The sequence below is a fragment of the Numida meleagris genome, chromosome 1, assembly GCF_002078875.1.
Source record: "Numida meleagris isolate 19003 breed g44 Domestic line chromosome 1, NumMel1.0, whole genome shotgun sequence".
Lineage (NCBI taxonomy): Eukaryota > Metazoa > Chordata > Aves > Galliformes > Numididae > Numida > Numida meleagris.
In genome coordinates, this window is record NC_034409.1 from 186,949,939 (window position 1) to 186,970,938 (window position 21,000).

General features: G+C 49.2%; 1 protein-coding gene across 1 annotated transcript; it reads right to left on the bottom strand.

The window, feature by feature from the left end:
• FAM181B (family with sequence similarity 181 member B) lies at positions 6,231–8,097 on the bottom strand. Its single transcript, XM_021382383.1, has 2 exons — positions 7,729–8,097; positions 6,231–7,555 (listed from the first exon to the last, which is right to left on the bottom strand). Exons 1-2 carry the CDS (start codon positions 8,013–8,015, stop codon positions 6,787–6,789), a joined length of 1,056 nt encoding a protein of 351 aa, XP_021238058.1. The 5' UTR covers positions 8,016–8,097; the 3' UTR covers positions 6,231–6,786.

The window sequence follows — 21,000 nt, forward strand, 5'->3', positions numbered from 1 at the left end:
TCTAATTTATAGCAAGGATATTTGTAGCAGATCACTTTGGATTTCGCTGTTGCCCCTTTTTCCTCCATCCCTAAGTTCTTCCTTTTCTCTTCCGTCGCAAAACTAATGGGGTGACTTGAAACCAGTGATAAAAATGGCATAGATACAGTAATATGGCCATGCTGATATCCATTTCAAGGATTGCTGTAGCATCCGAACGTGATGGTAAGCCTAGCAATTGATTGCTACCCAAAGTGCCTCTGCCAGGAAAATCCCTTCCCTTCCCTTTGTTCCCTCACTCATGTTCCTCCTCCTGCTTAACAACACTGCATCTTGCATCCGCTGGCCTAGGTTAGTCAGGTAGTTTGCCCCATGAGATGACATACTCTTCCTTCCAGTGCAGTGGCCGTCCATCAGCCAAGCTGGCACACAGCTCGGAGCCAGCAGCAGCTGGTCCCCGGCACCCAGGAGCCAGCCCACGACTCGGCCAAGCAAAGAGTCCCTGAACAATACAGCACAAATAAATTACACCAAGGTCAGAGCCATGCTCCTTTGGTGCTCCTTTTACTTCAGACCTTGTGCCTGGTGTTTGTCAGCTGGCTCTAAGCCCGCGGGGCTAATCCAGCCCTTAAAGAAATGTGAACTGAAGTCTTTAAGATGAAATTTAGGCTACCTAGCCATCACGTAGGTGCTTGGCATGTTCCTAAGCAATCGCCTCAAATTAAACCTCTGTTCTTACAGTCATTTTATGAGGCTTCTTCCTCACAAGCCTTGACTTCATGTGCAAATCAGAGACATTTGCTTTGCTGGCACTTCAAGGGTGTGCTGACCTTTCAGTCCTGAGAGGAAAATCTTGATAAAATCACTAATTAATGACTGACTTTGAATCACTTGTCCCAGATAGGAGGATAAACAAAGAAGCTGAAGGTCTGGCTATTAGACAGGAAAGAAAGGTTTTTCTTTGTAGAGCAGGCTCGGCTGTTAAAATACCTAAAATGATGGTAATTGATTTATATTCAATTATTTGAGTGCACAGAAGCAATTATCGCTAATCCTTAAAGCCTAGTTGTACTGTGAAGCGTTACTATGCTAAAAAAGATTCCATATTAGTTACCTGCTGATGAGAAACGATGGCAGGAGGATGGAATTTCACTTTTATTCATAATTGATACAAAATTTTGTCTATCTTTGCTTTTTATATATTGAGAACAGAAAGAGATGTTTACTCCAAAGCTAATGAATTTAGCTGGCGAACCAATGACAGGGAACTGGAACTGGCAGGAAGGAGGGGATTTGATCACACTATTCCAACACTGACTGGTAATATTCAAACAAGGTTTGTCCAGCTCGACTCACAGTCGTCCAGGCTGAGTTTGTATAACCAGAGGGAACGGCATGGAGCTGCATCAGGGGAGGGGCAGGTGGGGGTTAGGGAAAGGGTTTGCCCCAGAGGGCGGTGGGCATGGAACGGGCTGCCCAGGGCAGTGGGCATGGCCCCGAGCTGCCAGAGCACAGAGAACCTTGGGACAGCGCTCTCAGACATTGGGTTTGGATACTGGGTGGTCCTGTGCGGAGCCTGGGGTTGGACTCGGAGATCACTGTAAGTCCCTTCCAACTCGGGATATTCTATGATTCTACGATATAACTGTTTGAAGAAAAGAACATCCAGATAGCTTATGAGTTGAAAACATAAAAGAGACATGGGAGGGGAAGGAAGTGTTCCAATGGATGTCATACCAAGGGAGGTTCCAGGACAACTCAAGACCAACCTGAAGCATTATCTCAGCCGCGCTAGAGACCTGAACACGTCCAGCACAGACTCAAGCTCTTCACCATCAGGTTTGGCTGTCCGCTTGCAGAAGGGGCCACGTCTGCTAAATGTCAGTATTGCAGGGATCAGGGGCATCAGTTCATACAAATGCATTCTTTACCTTGTAACAGCACATTAAGGTCACAGTTAAGGAAATGTGGAAGACAACACAACCTGGGCCACTGGCTTCTGTGCTGCCATCCTTGGTCCAGACTGCTTCAGAAAGGATTCTTCACATTTGAAGAGTGTCTTGGCAACATCAAATCAAAAATTAATTTAGCTGCTGTGCAGGCACATCTGTGGCTTAATAAATGGTCCTGTATCTTTTATAAAGGTGAACAAAATTATGCTTATCTTCTATTCAAAACACAGCAGTATTCCCTAGCTACAGCTAATTGTTAAATATTCTTGTCATCATCCTGTAACTCAATCCAGTCCACAGACCAATGTGCTTGGCTGAGTTTTGGCTGACAGGGCTGAGCTGAATGACCACCAGCTCACGTCAGACATCTCTGTGAAGATGGATGTGGGCAGTGACCACAGGCCGGAGCCACAGACGTGCAGTTCCCCTCAGTGCACACTGCTAAGGGACAGCACCTATGGCAAGAGGCAGCGTAGCAAATGGGGACAGTCACCTCTTCATCTGCCACAGCAGCATGTGCCAGAATTTGCTCAGCCGAGCCCACAGACTGAATAACAATTAGCTAAGACTAAAGCAGTCTTAAACAGCCAACAAGAGACATCCTGGCACATGAAACATGCACTAACAGGAGCACCAGAGCCCATTGGTACAAAATTGGAATCCTGCCCTCCCTTCCTCGTCACAGATTAATCCACATTTCCTGAAGTGCCCAGGGATACCTGGACAGGAGGGGAGCACACAGAGCTGTATCTGCCTGGGGAGGTAGGGGGTGTGCAAAGAGATCACAAATAAAACATTATTTCTCCCATCAAATAGAAGGATCATTTAGGAATAATGCTGCAGAACTTCCCTTGGCCCACTTAATGTTAAAAACTCCTTCTCACTGTATTTCAGTATTCTGTTGTGACGGGAGGTTCAGGTGGGGGTTAGGGACAGGTTCTGCCCCAGAGGGTGGTGGGCATGGAACAGGCTGCCCAGGGCAGTGGGCACAGCCCCGAGCTGCCAGAGCTCAGGATGCTGCTCTCGGACATTGGGTTTAATTTTTAGGTAGCCCTATGTGGAGCCAGGAGTTGGACTCTGTGATCCTTATGGGTCCCTTCCAACTCAGGGTATTCTATGATCCTATGACTCTGTTCCTCAAGTCCTGTGTTTGGCAGCACAAGCAATTAAAGTGTTCTCAGTGGACACCAATGCAGTGGTGCTGAGACTGTGATCTACAGACAGCCATAGGTCTGTGGGCTACAACCAAGGTGACTGAGGAAAACAAGCCTTTGACAGAACATTTATATTTGATGGGAAGATCTGAAAGCATAAAAGGCTGAAAACATCCAGTGCAGTGACACTCCCAGCCCCTATTTCAGACACTCAGGCTTATAGGCATTAACAGTTTCTGTTTCCACCTTTGTTGCTTGCGCATTAATACAGAGCTACTTCTTCCCTCCTGCTGCCAATAACTGCAGAATGAACTTCAGTTTTTGCACTGTTGACAAATGCAATTTATTGACAAAGACAGGAAGCAAGCAGACTTTACAATAAACTTACTATCTTTTTTACTAACCTTGTTTGGATGACTACATCAGCTCATCAAGGATGAGCATGTCCAGAGAAGGGCAACGAAGCTGTGAGGGTCTGGAGCACAAGTCTTAAGGGAAGTGGATGAGGGAAGTGGGATTGTTCAGTCTGGAGAAGAGGAGGCTCAGGAGAGACCTGATCACTCTCTACAGCTCCCTGAAAGGAGGCTGTGGAGAGGTGGGGGTCAGCCTCTGCTCCCAGGTAACAGTGATAGGATGAGAGGGAATGGCCTGAAGTTGTGCCAGAGGAAGTTCAGGTTGGATATTAGGAAACATTTCTTCTCAGGAGTGGTGAGGCAGTGGCACAGGCTGCATAGGGAGGTGGTGGGGTCACCATCCATGGAGGTGTTCAAGAACTGTGGAGATGTGGCACCGAGGGCCATGCTCAGTGGGCATGGTGGGGATGGGCTGATGGTTGGCCCAGATGATCTTAGTGGTCTTTTCCAACCTTAATGATTCTATGACTTGTTATCATCAAGGGTCATAATGTATTACAGCAATCCTAAACTCAGGTCATTCAAAGTTAGCGAGCCCATCCAAAAACAATGAGAGAATCCTTCTGTTTTCTTGAAAGTACTTTGAAAAAGACACAAGCTGTTTAAGTAACAAAATACTGAGCTGCAGCAGTAGCTATTCATCATGAACCCTTGGTCATTTATCAGTAAAACACCATTAAAGACAGGTAAGCTTCCTCACTTGAAAAGAGAACAAGGGGCTGGGAGGTGCAGCGCACAGAGCAGAGGGCAGCGCTTCCTAGGGCTGGCACAGAGCCCTTTGCTCAGCCTCTGCTGTGGGCAAAGCACTGGGAGCAGCCCGGCCATTGCTAGCTCCATCCAGGTACTCCTCAGTGCATCCTCTGGCAGAAATGCAGCAGTGCTTTGAGGGATACTGACTTTATTTTTTCCCCAGTATAAGGTCCGATAATCTGAAAATCCCCATTTGAGAATTGTTACGACTTCTGGAGCCACAACTTCTGGCAAGTCCAAGTCCATAAAGAGGAACCCCCCTGACTGATTCTAAGCTGGCCCAGCCTCGCTGACAGCCATAGTGCTGCTTCTCCCACTGCTTTGAGGCAAGATCTAACCCGAGAAGGCTGATGCTCTCCTTCAGAGCACCCCAGGTCACCAGACCATCAGCAGAGCACCCAAAAGCGAGAAGCAGCTTCAGGTCAGATCTCTCCTTCATAGAGTTACATGATCATTTGAGCTGGAAGGGACCCTCAAAAGGCAGCTAGACCAAATCCCCTGCAACAAGCAGAGACTCCTACAGCTCCATCAGGTTGCTACTTAAAATAGAAGGATGAGTGAGGCCTGTGGGGAACCAAACCATTCAGGTTTGCAGCTTCCACACAGCATATCCCTGAGGCTACTCCTGAAGACCTCTTTTCGATGTTTTTTGAGCAATATTCCACTGAAGTCTGCGAGGCAGCTGACAAGGACGGCCACAAAGTCTTCAGGACGAGATCCGTGATAAACACACATTTGCACACTGGGCTTGTGAAATGAATAAATTGCTCAGTGAAATCCTAAATGAAAAAAAAAAAAAGGCTTTTTTTTTTTTCCTTAGCAGGCAGCATTGCATGATGAAGTTGCCCAGCTCAGGTGAGAGAGCTGGGCAGCGAGGTCTGTTACACAACACCATCAAACTCACATGCTCCCAGCAGTGCCTGTACATGCTACAGATTCACATGCTTGAAGCATGATCAACAACAAGAAAAATTCTCCAACAAAAACCACCCCACAGTCGCTCTCACGCAGCCAACCTAAAGCGTAGTTACCCGTAAGCTACGCTCGGACTCGGCCGCACGCAGCTGACAAATGCAAACTCCCACAGCCTTCCACGGGAGGTGTGCCAAAGCGAGGGCAGCAGGATGCTGCCCTACCACCCAAAGCAGCGGCCACGCGGGATTAACCTGATTTGTAGCCACCTCGGTTGGACTGGCGGCCCATTGCTTCGCACACACGCTCTCGTGAAGCTGAAATTAACTTGAGAAGCGCGTTCCCTTAACAGTGCAGTGCAGTGCGCAGCTCGGCTTGGCCCAGCGGCTGGACGTGGGAGCATCCATTGTGGTTCATCTCCATAAAGCTGCGCACACCTCAGGCAACTTCTGGGGTGGAAAGAGGCGGTTTAAGCTACGTATACATTACAGTTCTTGCTGTTTAAAAGTAAAATTAAGGCGATTTCAGAAACAAATTATCTCACGGTTTATTTCCGGATCCTGACCTTAAGTCTCTTAAGGCTTAAATCCAGCTGGATGAATGAAAAAAGCTTTACCTTTCGCATAACTTTTAAAAGTGGGAAGGCGGCACGAGGATTTGTCAGCGCCGAGGGGAAAACCTCAGGCTTATCCGTATGTGAATCCCGTTTCAAAAACAAACAAGGCGCTGGGGCTGGCGGGGAGCCAGGCTGGGGGGCTGCCTTTTAAGACCCGCATCTCAATGGGAAACCTCAGAGCATTCTGATCTGTTTTCATAACTGTAACCATTTCCATCCCCGGGCTTTGTAGCATATTAGCATTCCCTTCTTTCAAGCAAGTTAAAGCAACAGCCGGTACAAATGAAGGCAAAACAAGCACGGGGCGCTGCGGATAAAATACAGCGTTTCAAAAGATTTAGGAAAGACAATAAGCACCGCCTGTCTTAACTGCTGCCAAGAAACCCTTACAGAGGACGGAGGCGCGGTGAAAAACACTGGAACGCTGCATTTCAACACCACTAAGAAGCATGGCTCTTAGATCTACTGCGTAGCTTTATTTTTACAGGACCTATCATAGACTCTTTTACATAACTTAAACGATTATCAAATAATCTCCTGTACACAATGAGAGCGAGCCGCGTTGCTTTCCGAGCTTTGACACATTCCTGAAAGACATCCAACCGTCTGCAGGGATGGCATAGCCGTGGTACGCTTCTGTCCAGAGCCGACGCTGTCACATAAATTCTGTTCGCAAGATCCTGCAAGACACCGTTAGATTTCAGGACAGCCCAGATTTGGCAGCAGCGTATGTGTTCGTTTACTTTCGCTTCGTTTTCACTCCCCTTTTGTGTTCTCAGCTGCAAATCCAGCGGGGCTGGGAATGACGTGAAACACACCACAGAGGTTGACTCGAGTTTTACTTCCAAACCGAAATCGTTTACAAGCGGTCGCGGCCGCCTCTCAGCGCGGCCCCCGTCGCGGTGTCACGTCGGACGCGTCCGTCGCGTCCCGTCCGCCTACTAACACGCAGCCCTACCGCACGCTAACGCTCGCTAGAAAAACACCTGAAGGCCTCGAACGGTTCAGTTTTATTGGCGCAACGCAGCGTCTCCCGGGCTGAAGGAGGAGCACGGAGACATCCCGAACGCCGGTGCCCTTCCAGCGGGAGCCGGGGCCGCTTCTGGGGGTCCGCCAGCCCCGCACCTGCCGAGGCGGGCGAGCCCAGCTCTCCTCGCCGCCCCGAGGGCCCCCGGGCCTCGCCGCAGCCCCGCGCCCTCAGCCGCCCCGCGCCGGCCGGGCCGTGCCGCTCCTTCCCTCCTTCCTTCGTCCCACGCGGAGATGCCCGCGGCCCGGGGCCGGCCCCGCCCTACAGCCCGGTGTAGGCCGCCCGGTGGAAGCCGCCGCTGTACTCGTAGGGCAGCTGCGGGGGGGGCAGGGGGCACTCGGGGAAGAAGGGCCCGAAGGCGTCGCCGCCGGCGGCCGGCTCCGGGTACAGCGGGCGCAGCGCCTCGGGCGGCGGCTTCTTGGCGGGGCTGCAGGGCCCGGGCGGGCTCCAGGGCGGCTCGGGGTACAGCAGCCCGCCCAGCAGCGGGTGCGGGGCGGCGGGCAGCGGCGCGGCCTCGTACAGCCCGTGCTCCAGCCCCAGCTCGGCGGGCGGGCGGGCGGCGGGGAAGGCGTCCTGCGGTGGGGCCGCGTGCTCGGGCAGCAGCGCGCCGTACTCGGGGCCCAGCAGCTCGAAGAACTCCGCCGCCTCCGCCCCGCCTCCCTTCTCCGTCTCCTTGGCGCCCGGCTCGGTGAAGAAGGAGGGCGGCAGGTTGCGGTCCCGCAGCGGAACCTTCCGCGGCCCGCCTCCCGCCGCCCCGCCGCCGTCCGAGCCCGCCGAGCCCCGGCCCGGCTGCAGGGAGCCGAAGAGGGCGGCCAGGCTCCGGCTCTGCAGGCTGCTGCCCGCCTGCGAGCCCTCCCGGCGCGGCGGCGGCGGCGGCTTGGGGCAGGCGGCGGGCGGGGCGGCGGGCGGCGGGGCGATGATGCCGGTGCAGCGCTTGATCTGTTTCTGCAGGTATTTCCTGTGGTTCACCTTCCGCTTGGATTTCACCGGCTTGTCCAGCGCCAGCTTGATGTTGCTGGAGGCAGAGTCGATGAAGCTCAGCAGCTCCCGGGTGGCTTCCTTAAAGTCCCCCGCCTCGCCGCCGCCGCCTCCTCCTCCTCCTCCTCCTCCCTCATAGCCCTTCTCCAGGTCGGCATAGCCCAGCAGGCCGCCGGCGGGGAAGCAGAAGGAGAGGAGGTGGTGCGGGCTGAGCAGCGCGGCGGGCACGGCCATGGCCGGCGGCGGGGCGCCGCGGCGCCGTGCTCCGCAGGGCTGCACCGGGACGGGGGCGGCTGCGGCGGCGGGGAAAAAGCGGCGGGCGGGAGAGGAGGAGGAACCAGCGCGGGGCCGGGCCCGGGCATCCCCGCCTCCCGCCGGCAGCGGGGTAGGGCGGGCGGAGCCCTCGGGCGGGGACAGCGGTCGGGGGGCGGGTGGGTCGCGGCCCAGCGGGGCAGGTACGCGACCCTCAGTCACGTAGCACCCCGAAATAGGGTCACGGCACCAGCTGGCTCCCCCGGACCACGTGTACACATCGCCCTGGAGCAAAGCACTGTGATCCCTACACAGGAGGGCTGCAGAGATGGGGAAGGGTCTGAGGGCAAGGTGTGCGAGGAGCGGCTCAGGTCCCTGTTGTGCTCAGCCCAGAGCAGAGCAGGCTGAGGGGAGGCCTCATGGCGGCTGCAGCTCCTCACAGGGAGCGGAGGGGCAGCGCTGAGCTCTGCTCTCTGGGACAGCGACGGGGCCCGAGGGAACGGCATGGAGCTGCGTCAGGGGAGGGGCAGGTGGGGGTGAGGGAAAGGGTCTGCCCCAGAGGGCGGTGGGCATGGAACAGGCTGCCCAGGGCCGTAGGCACGGCCCAGAGCTGCCGGAGCTCAGGGAGCACTTGGACAGTGCTCTCAGACACAGAGTTTGGATACTGGGTGGTCCTGCATGGAGCCAGGAGATGGACTCGGGGATCTTTAGCACTCATCTCAGCCCTTTGAACCCCAGATTCATTTTTGGCGAGCTTGTTTGTCCGAATATGAATAAAGAGACATATCTGCTTTTGACTGAAACGAAGTGAATTTCCTTGGTCTGCACCAATTCATTAGAAACACAGCAGAACTGAAAAGCCAGAAAGCAAAACTCTGTGGAAGAAAAGGGAAGCAAGCTCCTTCCTCAGACTGCTCAGTGGGAAAAGGGAAAATCCAGCCAAGATCACCCCACTGTGGTTTCCAGCACTGGTTGAATGCAAAACAAACAAGTATTGGAATGAGAAAAGAGGGGAAAGCACATATTTCATGTGAGAAAAAAAGACTCAGTATCCTCTACAAAACCGAAGTGCTGATTTTCTCAGTATCTCACGCAGTGCCTCACTGCAGCAGCTTGCTCACAGCAAGTTTCAGCGCTGAATTAAAACACTCAGATTGTTTCCAAGGGTCTGTTTCCAACCTGGTTTGGCTGCAGCCAAAATCTCTGCATGGAGAAGATCGATCCCTGCTTCAGAGGACGAGCTATGGGAAACGTATAACTCTCCTTATAAGAATGGCGACATAAGAGGTGGATTTAAACTACTTAGCTCGAGTACAGCCGACACGGATTAGCTACCCTCGGGTCCCGTCAAGCCCTGTCAAGCTTTGCAGCCTGCTCCGAGCTCCCTTATTGATGGGGAAATGTAAAGAACAACATACACATCGCCTGCATTCTCTGCTGGGCAGCTTTGAGGCCACTTCAAATTGCACCAGAGCCTGGAAAATGGGACATCACTATCTGCCCAGCTCAGGGCCATTTCTAATCTGACCAGCGTGACCCAGCAGCTGAGCTGTCCTCAGGCTGGGAGCTGCTTCGGCATTACTGCAGCAATATTTCAGAGCGGCCCTAAAGGGGCTTGCTAATGAGGCGGGGTGGCATTGTATGCAGAGTGGCTAAATATCCGGTGGCTCAGAGAAAGAAGCTGAAAGCCTTGGCTTGTCTTCTGTAGGGCTGAATTCATTCAATTAAACAGCTTTGGGAGCTCGGAGATGGTTTAGCGGGAAACTTTATTACCTCCAAAAAACTGGAGAGTATTAAAACAATTGTCAGGCATGCAAAGCAAAGTTTGCATTCAGTCATGCTAGGCGGCCAGATTTACATATTCTAGACCAGGTCTGGAGCTTTAGAAAGCCTTCATAATTGCATTAAACATGCTTATTCTCCATGTTCTCTCAAGCAGAGCTGATTGCCTCAAGTTGAGCAGTGCCTGGAGGGAAATTTGCTAAGCCACATGATGTAACAACTTGCACAGAAATCTCATTTCTCCCAAGGAAGTAGCTGTTTGGTTATTCCCACAAAACATCTCTCGTGCCCAGTGGCCAGGCGAGCCAACAATCGTCTTCTGCCTGCGCTTGCTCAACTCAAGCACGGCAGCAAGTACTGAGTTTTGCTCTGCAAGCTGGGATCAAACACGGAAATGCTTGGAGACAATGTCCTGGTGCCTCCACTCCACTCTGAAGATGAAACCAAGGTTGTGCAGGCAGCAGAGCTGGCTTTTGCCAGTGGCATGCTGACAGCCCAAGCTGAAGGGGGGGCGAGGATGCGCGGTGCCCGCTGGCTCAGGCCCTGCACAGCAGATCCAGCTCTCCAGCACATAATCAGCCTCTGGTGAGGGAACAGTTTGTTACCTCTGCAAACTGAGCAGGCCAGGAAAGGTTGCCTCGGGCAGAGCGAAGCAGCAAGCCTTGCCTGGCATTACAGTGTCAGCTGCGGGCACTTGCAGAAGTTGTTTGTGGAATCCTAACCCAGGGATGGGCAGTGGGATCCAGCCCAAAGGAAACATTTCATGCCAAGAACATGAGCAAGGAGCATCATCCCAAGCTTCATCCCATCACCAGCCAAACCTCCTCCGGTAGAGGGCAAACCAAGCCCCCGCTCTCCGGCGCTCCTTTTCCCCTCACCGCAGCATCAGGAAGGCGGCGTGAAAGCAGGAACATCTCTGCAGCAGGGGAGGGAGGATTTATTTTTTTTCCTGCTCCCCTATACAAGCCCATATGGTTATGAAGTTATGGGAAAGTCTTGCTGCCCAAACAGGTGTCACTATCCAAAACTTACAGTCTCATTTCCTGCTCGTGTCTTAATCTGTGAGTTGGTTGTGCAAGTTGATTTCTTGCACATTCTTATATCAGTGGGAATTTCTGCCCTTCCCTGACAAGTATTATAGGCAGCCTTTGACATACAGCCCTACAGGACCTAAATAGGCTGCTATTCTTTCCCCACACTGAAAGGGAGCTTTGTGCCAGGGATTCATTAAACTGCACTGCACAGCCCTTCATAAATGGGCTCAATAATGAACAGTCGATTTAACTGGAAAAGCTGCTGGAGCTGTTAAATTAAAGGGAAATAAAGTGCACTTCAGGCTCAGTCTGCCAGAAGAAAATGTTGACCTAAAAAAATCTTCATTTCACCGAATCTCTGCAAACAGGATAAAATCTTCAGGAAGTTTATGCTGACAACAGTTAGAGAAATGTGAAGCCACACCAGTTTGCTTCCTTGCTAATAAAGAAAAGAAAAACCGATGATAAAATATTCAGTAAAATCAGAAGTGGTGTTGAAGGGCATATTCCACATAAGCCAGGCAGAGTGACTGTATCTACCTAAATGCAGCAAATGTGTATAGATAGAAGGTGGTGTGGCTTACCCAGTCCCTATCTGCCTTAAATCACTGCATATTGTAGAAGGCCTCAGCTTTGTAAGGTGCTATTTTATTCAAATTAACTTATTAGCAAACATGGGAATGCAGACTTAGCACCCTGCAGATAAAGCCCAATTTCCCTCTTGCAGCCTCTGGATTCCCCTGCCACAGTTTCCCCTTCCTTCTCTTCACCTTGCTGTGTTTTTCATCTTTTTCTGGAATATATTCCTCCCTGAATACAGTGCAGGGAAATTTCTGGTGAAGAAATGGTTGCTTGCTTAGGCCTTCATCCAATTGACTTTATATTTTCCACTGCAGCCAAGCTCAAAAATTCATCCATGAATTTATTTCCTATTTGCTGATATTTTCTGAAATCTTTGGGATTTTTCTGGTCCAATCCCACAGAGCCTAGTTCTGGGATCATGTTATATGTAGGACAACCTTGTGGTTTTGCCCATGTGAGGAGTGCAGGACTCGGATAAAACACGGCCCACATGTTGTAATCATCCTGGATGATTAGAACAGTCCATCATTCAGCTGGGCCTGACTCACCTCCTGGTTTTATGGGTGGAATTCCATATTTCAGTGAGGTTGCTGGGGTTGCTTAGTGTTGAATCAGCTCTTCCATCAGAGCCATCTCATCCTCCCTCACCTGAACAGTCCTAGCTATTGTTCCACGGCCGTGTTACACACTTTACTTATGATCTTGTGTGAAGAGAGGTTGTGGAGTCTCCTTCTCTAGAGATAATCAAGACCCACCTGGGCGCTTTCCTGTGCGACCTACTGTAGGGAAGCAGGGGAATTGGACTGGATGGTTTCTAAAGGTCCCTTCCAGCCCTTACAATTCTGTGATTCTATGATTCTGTGATAATTGTGAAGGTGGTGGAAACAAGCTTTCAGGTCATCACTGAAGTTACCTTTAGTAGATTCAGTATTTTTTTCACACGTTCTGAAAACGTTAGCATTCAGGAAGAGAATAGCTACAAAGTATCAGTCTTCTACCTACATTTTGCATAATTATTGATGGAACCAGTGTAGGTGACCTCATGACTCCCTGAGAGGCTCTGCCAGGACGTGCTGTGTGGTTTTCGGGAGGAGAGGAGCTGCTTGAATGCAGCAGATGAGGATTTAGGAAATGATGCAAAAATAGTCTTCATTTCTTTCCAAGTGGTCACTAAAAATGAAGGCATGTTCCCAGTAAAGCCATTCTCATTGAGTGTCATTGAGTGAGTCAATGAGAGCCCCAACTTCTTTGTCCTCCATTCGGGAAAAAACAATTTTCTTGAGCCATGAAATCCTATGCCAAAATCTTCCTATGATATATGGCATCTTCCCTCTGTGTTGCTATGATCTAAGTACAGCTTTTTCTTCCACCTCTCCCATGGCCTGGGCTCAGCCCTTCTTCCAGCTCCAGCTGTCTCTGAGATGATGCTTCAACCATGCAGATGAGCCTCAGTTTGGAGGTGACCTCAGGTACATGAGACTATGGCGATGCTATCATAAATCTTTAGTCCTTTTTGTCTCCTAAGCAAACCTGGCACAGCCACAGCTCATCCAATGCACGTGCAGAAATGTAGCTACCTCTAGCACCTCTGGAGCAGCTCCGTTGCTGCACTGCATGCTGAGGCTCAGGTACTGAAATGGTGGTACTTACGAAAGAAAACTTTTTTTTTCTAATGTGTTATAATTGCTATGAGATATCTCATTACTGGATCATCTTTCTCACTCAGAAGGCCCCAGACTGTAAATCAGCACAACACAAGCCAGCATGTAGTGTCAGCCACCTAAATTAACCTCTGGGTTTCGATGGGATTATTCTCAGGCTGGAATCTGAGCATATCTTGCTGGACAGAAGTCTTCATTCACGGTAGAAAGTATTTAAAACCATTTGGTGGCACAGAGCTACCTTTTAAATGTTCATAGTATTCATTAATGTTTAAGACAGAAATCAGAATATCTTAACTATCTATGAATTACCTAGATAAATACATAATAAATCATTATATACACATACATACCAAGAGTGGGAGCATTCTCTGATGTTTGCGTACAGAAAATACACACAGTCTGAAAATACTGTAAAAAAAGAATTCATTTGGAGAGCTGTAGCTGACAAAAATGTCACATTTTCGTTACCAGAAGGGCTTTCTTAACCAGATGTTTTCAGCCTTTTCTTAACAGAGCCACTCACAGATTGTCCCCTGAATTATTTCATGTTTAGAAATGGTGCCTTGTTAAAAGAGAGAGGGAGACAGAGAGAGAGAGTAGCACAAACTGCCATTATCATGCAAATCGCCCCAGAGGAAAAAGGACAGTGAAAATGATAGCACTGATCTAATTATCTGCAGGCCAATATAGCTAAGTCACTGAAAGAGGCCCACAGAAAAGGCTGCCACAGAAACACAAAAAACAGCCAGAAAACAATAAGGAACTTAGCAACAGTATAAAAACGGACTTCTTTCTGTGCACAAAGAGTAGTTTTATGAGCATTTTTCTTGCTTTCAGTTTGCAGAAAAGGTTAGAGCACATTTTAAATTCTACGTCAGGGGTTTTTATCCCCCTCAGCCCCTGCAGACCCTCTGGCATGCTGTCATATCTCTACGTGCCCGGTGGTGGGAACATGGCTGCTCCTGCTTGGTGTGTCCAAACCACCACGTATGTCGGGGGTTCGTGTGAGGTGCCAGCTGGATCTTGGCAGGGGCCTGGGTTTCCATCAAGATGTTCAGGCTTTCCCCTTTTTGCATGTTGGTGCTGTTCTCGCTGCTCCCAAGGGGATCCTGGCTGGAGGATGGAGCATCTGCCCAGGGAGCTGATGGAGTCACCGTTGCTGGAGGTGTTTAAGAACCGTGGGGATGTGGTGCTGATGGACATGGTTTAGTGGGCATGGTGGGGATGGGCTGGGTTAACTAGATGATCTTACATGTCTTTTCCAACCTTAATGAATCTACAATTCTCTGATTCTATTCTATGATTTATACATCAAGCAACCCACACAAGGGCTTCAGTGCTCCCTCCATGGAGAGCTGCAGCAGGACCCATCTACCGCAGCCTGCACCCATGCACAGCGATCCCTGAAGCCTTCATTTGTCTCTGTAAATCCATGATGTGTTACCCACCAGGCTGCCAAACACAGATTCCAATGAGCAATTAAAAAGTCCAAAAACCACTGATAGTGTCTGACAAAGAGGACCTCAGGTAAGATTCTCACCCTCAGCTCCTCTTCTTGTTGAGGGAGAGGATAGGCAGCTCCGGTATAATTTTTCTGCCCTAATTTAGTGGTCTGCTTTGAAGCTGAATCTTGCTTTATGATTGCCTGTTTTCCCACCGACCAGGAAGAGAGTCCCCGTGATCAACCCCATTTAACTAAGTTCACTCAGGTATTATTCAATCAGGGCATCTGCCAACTCTGCCCACCTTCCTTTGGAGCTATAGGCATCAAAACAATGCAAAGCAGTTGCCCACAGTATCCTAAAAATGCTTCCTATCCATCTGGAGATCACCACACTCCTTTTTGAGAGGGTAAACTCCCTGCCGCTAACTCCCCCGCTAACTGTTTATGCTCATTGTAGGTTTAGACTGAGTTGCAACCAAAACTGGAAAATGTAGAGCATCACACTAGAGATTCTCCTCCTTGTCTAACCTCTCCTACTCCCATTTCTAACTCAACAAGCTTAAATAAGTTCAATAAGATCTCAAAATATCCATGATTAGCTCATGCCAAGAATGTGCAGGCACTATGACAAATAGTTGCCTTGGAAAGCTGTAGATGTGGTAAGCTTTCTGTACAGCTGGATGCTCTAGAAAAATGAATCTTCTCTGGAGCAGGGATTAAAATTATGTCCTATGAAAGGAAATTTTATTAGAGATTTGAATGAGAACATGGAGAGCTCATTCAGTTTGGGTGAGGAGAGTCATCAATACAGGCTAAGTTCGGTCTTATGGTGGCAGCATGCGGAAGAAAAAGAGAAACAACTTGGAATTCCTGAAGGATGAGGGGACTCAGGCTACTTGCCAGTGGGAAAACTTTTGCTGATGACTTGAGCCAGTTCTGTGCCTGGGACCTCTCACAAATAGCCATATTCACAAGATGTGAGAATGCAAACACTGTGCATTCAAGTTTCAAAGAATCATAGAATCATTAAGACTGGAAAGACCGCTAAGATCATCTAGTTCAACCATCAACCCGTCACCACCATACCACTATTCCATGTCATTCAATGCAACATCCACTCTTTTCTTAAAAACCTCCAGGAACGGTGACTCCACCACCTCCCTGCCCAGCCTGTTCCAATACCTGAGGCAATTTGTATAGTCCTGTCTGGAGGACAGTGATTATTTTCACAAGGGACCATCTCTGCAGTCTTGGGCCTTCAGCTTTGCTCTTTGCATGAGGACCATTAGATACAGGCCACTGCAGAGTGAACACACGGCTTGAGACTCACTATTTAGATGTGGATTTTCCTGAGAAGCACGGTATGAGTTTATGGGAACGTATGGGCTTTATATAGGAAGAATCAGAGGGAGAAAGCAGAAGGACGCAAAGAAAAACAAACTGGATTTTGGAAGGGATGGGCAGATCAACTGAAGGAACTCAGTTCTTGAGAAAGATATGTGAACTCTCAAGTGCTTAAATAACTCACTGTGTACCAAAGGTTGCTATACATAGCCAGAGAGTGCTCCTTGCCCTCTTGCCCATTGTCTCATAGGGGCACATGATCTGAATGGACTTCTAAGGAAATATGGGTCAAAAAAGAGTATAGATCTGGGCAGCAGAGTCCTGTTAGGTTAGAAATCTGACAGTGAAAAGTTTAGTATCCACAGGCAGACCTATGTGCAACTTTTCTGGTCTTTCCTCCTTCCCAGGTCTCAGGCCCAGATCCCTGCATGATGTGCGGCCTCATGATGAAAAGACTGAGAAGACGCCCTCCAAACCCTTCTCTATCTCCATAGCCCTCCTTTGGACACTCTGTAATAGCTTATGTCCTTCTTCTATTGTGGTGCCCAAACCTGAACCCAGCACTCAAGGTAAGGCCGCACAGCACAGAGCAGAATGGGACAATTAAAAAAATATTAGAAAACAGCAGAGAAAGTCATCAATTTCTCTGATTTAGCCATCCAGCTGCACAAAGTATTTCTATACTAGAAGGCAAGTCTTTCTATATTTGAAGAGGCACCGCGCAAAGACAAAAGACATAAATCAGATGAAGGAAATTGCCACAAATGCTGAGGCAGAGAAGCAAAAGGCACTCAGCCCCTCCATCCAGCTGTATGGAGCACTCAGTACATCTTAGTTTGAATAGACAAAGTGTCCCTGAACCCACTTATTTCCTTGGGAGATTTGAGAACTTTGTTAGCATTTATATTGCTGGGGGGTGGGAACTGTCATTTCTGTGAATAGTCAGTTAAGGTCAGAAGACAGATTTTGTTGGTAAAATTGGCTGTGTCAGATAACTGTTAGTCATGGTGATTATCTGCCAGGGAATGCAAACAGGCTTCAAAGCGATAAGAGGAGCTGCTGGCACCAGGGATCCTGTTTAAATTTTTTTCAGTGTACATGGCATTTAATTTATGCAGTGTTTGCAAACAACATCTGACTGCTGCATCAGATGGCCCAGGGACCAGCTCAGCAGCTGCCAAACTTGCACCCAGACAGACTGACATCCTCCTTTAGTGCACTGGAGAGAGATTTGAGCCTTCTTTCTCAAAACTGGGCATTTTTTGTTCTTCCACATAGCAAGTTTCTCCCCATCTGATCTCTTTTGCTGCACTATCTCCCCAGTACACCACATTCTTCCCTTCCTGTCTTTTATACTTGTTGCTTCCCAGTCTACTCTGTTGGGAAAAATTACATCATCAGAGAAATATCTGGCATTTTAATTGATCTAAATTCAAAATACTCTGAGTATTGAATAGCATGGCACACCGCACAAAGACAACTGACAGTCACGGGCCATAGCGGATACCTCAGGGTTGCTACTTCGGTTAGCAAGGACCATGAAAATGAGACAAACTGCAGATATGATTTTGACTGTGGCTGCAGAAAAAATGTTTTGACAAACGTCTCAGACAGTCTTGTGTTACAGTCACCATTTATACAGGACCAGAAGGTACCATCTGGGACACAGAGCTCAGAAAGCTATGCAGTCAGAGGTCCCCAAGGCATGGATTGCAGGAGGATGGGGACATTTAGGGGGCATGCATCACTCTGTGCTTGTCCAATTCTTCCAGCTCTTCCCAAGGGTGTCTTCTGGCCTCTGCCAAGGAGAGGACATGAAGCTGCTGTAGCAGACAGGTCATTCTGAAGGATCTCTGACCGATGTCCCCCGATGTCCCCTTCAGCTCTGGCTGACACAGTGACAGCAGCCCTCTCCCTCCTCAAAGAGAAGGATGTTTATCTACTGGGTATTATAAAAGTATTATAAAGGTATAATTAGGTTAAGAAAGGTAATTTTTTACTGTCGGAATGACCTGGGAGGAGGAAGGCTTGAAGACTGGTAATACTGGATATTAGGAAAATTTTCTTCTCAGAAAGAGTGGTGAGGCATTGTTACAGGCTGCCCAGGGAGGGGGTGGAGTCACGAACCCTGGAGGTGTTCAAGAACTGCAGAGATGCAGCACTGAGGGACGTGGTCAGTGGGCATGGTGGGGTGGGCCTGGGTTAGACTAGGTGATCTTAGAGGTCTTTTCCAACCTTAATGATTCCGTGATTCTATGTGGCATCCTTACTCCCTGTGAGGACACTAAGATCCCCTATTTGGTTGGCCTAAAGCCGTTAGCACATTTTCAGTTTAATCATTTCTCAACTGGGAGCAAGAACCCAGTGATCGCAGTACTAAAATCCTCATCTCTCCCTCCAGAGCCATTCTGGATTTGTACCATCACTGCTTGCTCAGCCTCACTGTGCACTAGCTGGCCCTACTGTGACCACAGAAGGCGTGGGAGGACCATGCAATGCCACCATCCCCATGTCCCAGCCCCACAAGACACCGCCGATTTCCCCCTCCCAGCTCCCGGGGCTGCTCCTCCAGCCACCACTTATTGTTGTCATTACGATTGGCTCAACCCAAACCAACAACATCTGGCAGCATCCCTCTTCCCTGCTTGGTCCCCCCGGAATGGGGACAAGCACCGAATAATCCCCCTGCATTTGGTGTGTGGTCTGGTTTTCCATGTCCTCCTACAGACAGTACAGAGACGGGGGTCGCATGGGTCATCAGAATGCTAATAAGAAATCTGATTGATGAGCCGGTGCCTCAGGGCTGAATGGGATACTTAATTAATGACTTCTGCTCTGCTTCAGAAAAAAGTTTCCCTTAGCTCCCATCCCTCCTTTTCTTAAAAAAAAAAAAAAAAAAAAAAAAAAAAGAAACCTCTATAATCCTAAGTTTTCCAAACAACATAAAGGGAACTTCAAAGACAGACATGGGCAGTTTTTATGTGTCGGGTTGGTTCAGTGATTCTTCCCTTTCTTTGTTTACAAGGGCAGCCAGGCTTGATTCCAAGGCTGAAAAATAAAAGGCCACATTGTTTAACCAGATTCTGGATTTTTACAAGAAATTTCCTCCTTCCCAGTCGGGCAATTAACTGCTTCATCTCTGGGTCCACAAGCCCCGATCTGTGCCATTGGCCCTGAGAAAAGCTGCAGCATTTGGTTCTTGCCAAAACATAGCTCTGCTTCGGAAACAAGATGTACTGAGGGGATGCTATTGTCCCACTAAAAGCTAACCAGGAGCCAGGGCTGTGTTTTGCAGGGAAATAAAAGCCTGGGAGGGAAAATACCTGGTAGGCACTAAGCTTCAGAACGTCACACTGTGTGTTTAGAGCAATTTGAATGGGATTTCAGAGCAGCAATTAGCAATGGGAAAACAGCAACAGTTTCAAACGATCTCTTCCAGATTGATTTGGAGAGTTATTTCATGCTGAATAGTAGCAGGAAAGAAGATGAAAAGAAAAAAAAAAAAAGGAGGAAACACACACAAATGGATTTTTTAACTCTGAGGTCTTTTTTTAGGAACTAGTTTAGCTGCAGCACCCAAGCATCTGTGCTGAGCTGGTGGAGAAGGGGACGAAGGGTGGCATCAGGATCTGGTGGCTCCTAGCATCCATCTTTCACCCCAGGCAGCTCAGGACAACCCTGAGCCCCCAGATCACACTGAGCCTCAACCCGCAGCCAGAGCCACAGGGACAGAAAGTCTGCGGGAACCTCCTGGTGGAGCCCCACGGAGTGGGATGGGGCAGAACCTATTGGCAAGGTTTCCCTCCTGCTTAGCCACAGCTCACTTCAGGAGTAAGTCAGTATTCCATTGCAGGAGGATGCGGTGGCACCAAGCCAGGCTGTGCCAAGCAGTGATGCTCAGCACAGATCTGCTGGTTCGCCGGGGCTGTCTGGATGCTGCAGCCTGGCTTTGGATGTGACTCCTCTTTGCGGTAATCCTGGGTGCATCTGATCCAGCATCAGGGTCTCTTCAGCTGTAGCTTTAAATGCAGTTAGTTAGAAATCATTTATTTCAAAAAAGCCAAGCAGCACAGAGAATCTGTGTCTGTCTGAATAGGGCATGAATGTACTAGGTGGCTGGACACCAGCTTTGGCCAAGCACTGGTTGCACTCAGCTCTGTGGGGACATTTAGGAGTCCCTTATTCAGCTATTTTATTACCTGAATAGCACTGACCTATTTAGAGCCACAGACAAGTTCAGAGCCACTTTCCTCCATCCAGACTTCGGCTTGCCACTGCCATGGCCTCCTACCCAATTTTGTCCAGGAGCCAAATTCTGCATGGCAGAGATGCAGCAAAGCAATAATGTAAAGTACTCCAATGTTCTCAGCAGCCCACCTGACCACAGCTCTCACACATGAGGTTTGAGTTCTGGGTGGTCCTGTGTGGAGCCAGGAGTTGGACTCGATGATCCTTCCAACTCAGAATACTCTATGATTCTATGATTTTAGGAAATACAAGTGGATGCTGGTTTGATTTTAGCCCATCAGCTCTCCTTGCTGCAGAGGGGAACCTTTTAAAGGGTTAACAACCAGAGGGGCTTTAACCAGGCAGCAGCAGGAAGAGGAGGAGGGCAGAGGTGTGGGAATGGAGCAGGTCCCTGACCCTCACCACAGACACGAGGACGAAGGGACTGAGCAAAACAAGTGAGAAAAGCCCCACCAGGCTGATGGGCAGCCAGGAAAAAAACAAGCCAACATCTACGCCCAGAGCTGATTTGCATTTGTATTGGGCACTTGGGGAACAAGGATAAAACACGCTTTATTTTTCAGTGGGGTCCAGGGAATATGAATTTGTGATTCTCTGAATATCAGCAGCAACATCTGTGCATTAGCACAAATGGGAAAATCAAGGTGTTTTTGGTGATCCTGTTCTTAGGTGCTAACGTCAGAAAAACATATCGCTTGCTGCTTCTTCCTGGGTCTCACCAACAGCACAGGCACAAAATGGCAAATGGGATGGAGAAGTCAAGGAGGGAGGTACATAGGTGATGGATGTCACAAGCAGTGTGTCAGTAAGCCGTGGATGAGGTGAAGGGCCCAGAGTATAGGAACAACATCAGAGTCCTCTGTACATCG